General features: G+C 25.7%; 1 protein-coding gene across 1 annotated transcript in view; it reads left to right on the forward strand.

Annotated features, from left to right (window-relative positions):
- LOC137629182 (CD209 antigen-like protein 2) overlaps positions 1-5000 on the forward strand; it is a 50670-nt gene that overhangs the window by 36531 nt on the left and 9139 nt on the right. Inside the window, exons 3-4 of the mRNA XM_068360444.1 lie at positions 2780-2845; positions 4649-4735. Coding sequence (XP_068216545.1) covers positions 2780-2845; positions 4649-4735 — 153 coding nt within the window. The remainder of the gene's footprint in view (positions 1-2779; positions 2846-4648; positions 4736-5000) is intronic.

The raw sequence follows: 5000 nt of genomic DNA on the forward strand, positions 1-5000 counted from the left end.
CAATTCTGGGAAATCATAAGTTCTATATAATTGGAGTAACTCTGAAAATTTTTAAACTATATTTTCTCATCTATACTCAAAATTCAATGCTTTAACGTTGTAAACTCAAAAAGCAAATTTCTTTAAGGGCATTAATTAAGGGCCCCATAGGAGAACGTTTCATGAATTAAGAGAAATCAAAGAGAGAAATTATGCAATAACGAATTCTCCACGAAATCCAAAAAGAAATAAAGAGGTAAACTATTCTCAAATCAGTCTCAAACAAAACAGACTTTAATTACGAGAAGCCAATCAGTTTATATATATATATATATATATATATATATATATATATATATATATATATATATATATATATATATATATATATATATATATACATATATATATATATATATATATATATATATATATATATATATATATATATATATATATATATATTTGTGTGTAGCGTAAGAACATAAGAATCCCATCACTAAATATACGAGGAGCAATCTTTTATTGGTGCATGTGACAGAGTGATGTAGCACTTTGGTCACATTTTGAAGGGCCTGTTGCTCTCTCTTGGCCCTACCTATACTCAATTTTTTTTTAATGAGGCCCATTTGAACTGACTCGCAACGGTGCCCTTTTAGCTCGGAAAAAATTCATGCTATCTGATTGGTTAGAATGATCTTGTCCAACCAATCAGTGATCAGGAAATATTTACTAGCTAAAAGGGCACCCCAACGAGTCGGTGTAACTCTGCCTCACTGGAAAGAACTGAGTATAGTGTCTAGTCCTAGCACCATCAACTTATAATAAGATATAGGTTGAAATTGTGTGCAAGGATAGAATAAGTATTTATAGCCATAGCCTCTGTACATTGTTCTTCCACTGCCTTGAGTTAGAGTTCTCTTGCTTGAGGGTACACTCGGGCACACTATTCTATCTGTTTCCCACACTGGGTTATATTCCCTGTTGGAGACCTTAGGCTTATAGCTTCCTTCTTTTCCAAATAGTGTTGTAGCGTAGGTAATAATAATAATGATAATAATAGTAATAATAATAATGATACTACTACTGCTACTAATAATAATGATAATAATAGTAACAATAATAATGACACTACTACTACTAATACTACTACTACTACTACTTCTACTACTACTAATATAATAATAATAATAATAATAATAATAATAATAATAATAATAAATCTATAACCTCTAAGAAAAATGAATTTGCATTGTGCATGAAAATACAGCTCAGCATTTTAAAATGAATTTTCAAATTGTTCGCGATTCTTAACAACTGGACTTCTATCGCCTGTGGATTTCTTTAGGTGATAAATACAGACTTCGTCGCTGTAGCGATGATGTTTGACTCTAACCAAAGAAACGCTTTGTAATTATCTCAAGGTTTTTGATTCACAAAAAACAGGAGGAACGAATATCCATTTGACGTTTGAATGTTTGATAATTCAATGATGTGATCCATTGCATATCTTCAACAAGTCCCGGTGATGGTGATTGGTAAACGAATAGAAAATGTATGTATGTATGTATGCATGTATATATGTATATATATACATATATATATATATTTATGTATATATATATATATATATATATATATATATATATATATATATATATATATATATATATATATATATATATATATACAGTATATACACGAATATATATATATATCTATATATATATATATATATATATATATATATATATATATATATATATATATATATATATATATATATATATATATATATATATATATATATATATATGCTTTACTGCCACAAGGTTCACGTGACTTGGTATACGCAAAAGCCAGTAGGAAATAATAAAAAGCTTTAGTACCAAGCGCTTTCGTGCATTTTAATACACTTCTTCAGGGTACTTATTGACGTCCTTCAACTATGTCTCACTTTTTATTGTACCCTGAAGAAGGGTATTAAAATGCACGAAAGCGCTTGGTACTAAAGCTTTTTATTATTTCCTACTGGCTTTTGCATATATATATATATATATATATATATATATATATATATATATATATATATATATATATACAGTATATACACGAATATATATATATATATATATATATATATATATATATATATATATATATATATATATATATATACAGTATATACACGAATATATATATATATATATATATATATATATATATATATATATATATACAGTATATACACGAATATATATATATATATATATAATGTATATATATATATATATATATATATATATATATATATATATATATATATATATATACTATATATGTAGACATATATATATATATGTATATATATACATATACATATATAAACACATACATATATGCATATATATATATATATATATATATATATATATATATATATATATATATATATATTAATATATCATATATATATCAACAACAAACGCTGCCGTTTCTTGTTCACTGCAGCACAAAGAAAAAGCCACAGATATGTCTTAATCATGTCTGGGGTTTGGCTATTATCCACCACACGCTGGCCACTACAGATTGATGATAGTGGGCGTCATCAATCTGATCGCCCTCAGGAAACCGCATACAAATATACTTATATATAGGCTACATATAACCACACACACATATACAGTATATATATGTGTAGGTGAGGACAATCCATTGTGTTTTAAAAAAACACGCCCTTCTACAATGAAGTTTTACCACAGTTTTTTTTTTATTTTTTATTTTTTTTTTCTTTATACAGGTGCTTGCCGCGTTACGTGCATTATTGATGAATCGTGTTCTGCAGTCAGCGTCAAGGAAATTGACGGTATGAACTTCTTTATCAAGGTTTTTTTCGACACGAACACCAAATATATATATATATATATATATATATATATATATATATATATATATATATATATATATATATATACATATATATATACATATATATATAGATAGATATATATATTTAGTTTGTCAAATAGTAATAATAATAATGATGATGATAACATTAATAATTACAATAATAGTAATATTAATCATAATAATTATACCATATACAGTATATATATACACATATATACGTAAATTTATAATATATATATATATATATATATATATATATATATATATATATATATATATATATGTATGTATGTATATATATTGTAATTATTATCATTATTATTATTATTATTATTATTTTATTATTACTATTCGACAAACTAAATTTCTTTTTAATTTCCTAATATTTAAAATCTTAGCCATCTATTTTACTCTAAGGATTATATTCTTAATCGTATATTTTATTTGTTCGTATATCTAATTCTCATTAAAATAATATCAATTCTTTTACTGACTATTCTTCTTCACGAGGCTCAATACTACACAGTATTCTAGAAGTTTTATTCCATCTGTTACCAAGTTGTGGAATGATCGTCCTAATCGGGTAGGTGAATCAGTAGAACTTCAAAAGTTCAAAGTTGCAGCAAATGTGTTTATGTTGACCAGGCTGACATGAGTCTTTTTATTGTTTATATATGGCATATCTGTTTTGACGTTGTTACTGTTTTTAGAATGATTTATTGTTAATTTGTTCCCATCATTTATTTATTTCCTTATTTCCTTTCCTCACTGTGCTATTTTTCCCTGTTGGAGCCCTTAGGCTTATAGCATCTTGCTTTTCCAACTAGGGTTGTAGCTTGGCTTGTAATAATAATAATAATGATAATTTCTCTTCTCTAATCTAGTCATAGTATTTTCACCAATTATTCATTATTTATTTTTTAATATCCTCAATAAAATGAATTTTGATATTCAATATCTCAATTTTCATTTTTTTTTTCAAGAATACACTTTTAAAAATTCATAAAAATGGGCCCCAAACTTTGGATAATCTAATTCGTAAACTTTTATCTTCGTTTCATGTTCAAGAAACGGTTATTTTTTATTATTACACTTTTAAAGATTCATAGAAAATAGGTCTCAAACTTTGGGCAATGTAATTCGCAAACTTTCATCTCAGTTTTAAATTTAAGAAACAATTATTTTTCAAGAATACAGTTTTGATGATTCATAAAAATATTTTCCAAACTTTGGACAATCTAATTCGTAAATTTTGATCTTAGTTTTAATTTTAAGAAACAATTATTTTTCAAGAATACACTTTTAAAAATTCATAAAAATATTTTCCAAACTTTGGACAATCTAATTCGTAAATTTTGATCTTAGTTTTAATTTTAAGAAACATTTATTTTTCAAGAATACACTTTTAAAAATTCATAAAAATATTTTCCAAACTTTGGACAGTCTCATTCGTAAATTTTGATCTTGGTTTTAAATTTAAGAAACAATTAATTTAAAGAATACATTTTTAAAGAATGATAAAAATATGTTTCAATCTTTGTACAATTTAACTCGCAAGTTTTTAATGTTAGTTTTAAATTTAAGAAACAATTAATTCTAAGGAATACACTTTTAAACAATCTTAAAAACAGGTTTCAATCTTTGTACAATCTAACTCGCAAGTTTTCCCCCAGGTGAAAGTATATATTTTCAGTAAATTTAGAAACTAATCTTTATTTTATGTCTTTGCTTGAAATAAACACCAGGATTCTGTCACCAGGTCATTGGATATGTAGCTACAGCTATGTGAATGTGTCTGTCGAAGATCTTCTCTGGGACAAAGCCTCCGTCACCTGGCTTTTTGGAGGTGGGTTTAAAAGGACTCGTTCGGTTTTGTATTTTGATGTCATTTTTATTTACTTCAATATTGTTACGGAAATTACCCTTTCATAATTGATGGTTTGCCAGAGAAAGTAGAGAAAATACCTTCAGTGAGAATCATTCGTGTTGATAGTGGGCATCTGGCTTCAATTTCTCTAATTTTCTCATTAGCTTTGATATTCAAGATTTGATTTAAGATATATGTTGTTGAAAGCGAACCAAAGTATCATCAAACTATTCTAATTATAAAG

This window comes from Palaemon carinicauda, chromosome 37, assembly GCF_036898095.1.
Source record: "Palaemon carinicauda isolate YSFRI2023 chromosome 37, ASM3689809v2, whole genome shotgun sequence".
Taxonomy (NCBI): domain Eukaryota; kingdom Metazoa; phylum Arthropoda; class Malacostraca; order Decapoda; family Palaemonidae; genus Palaemon; species Palaemon carinicauda.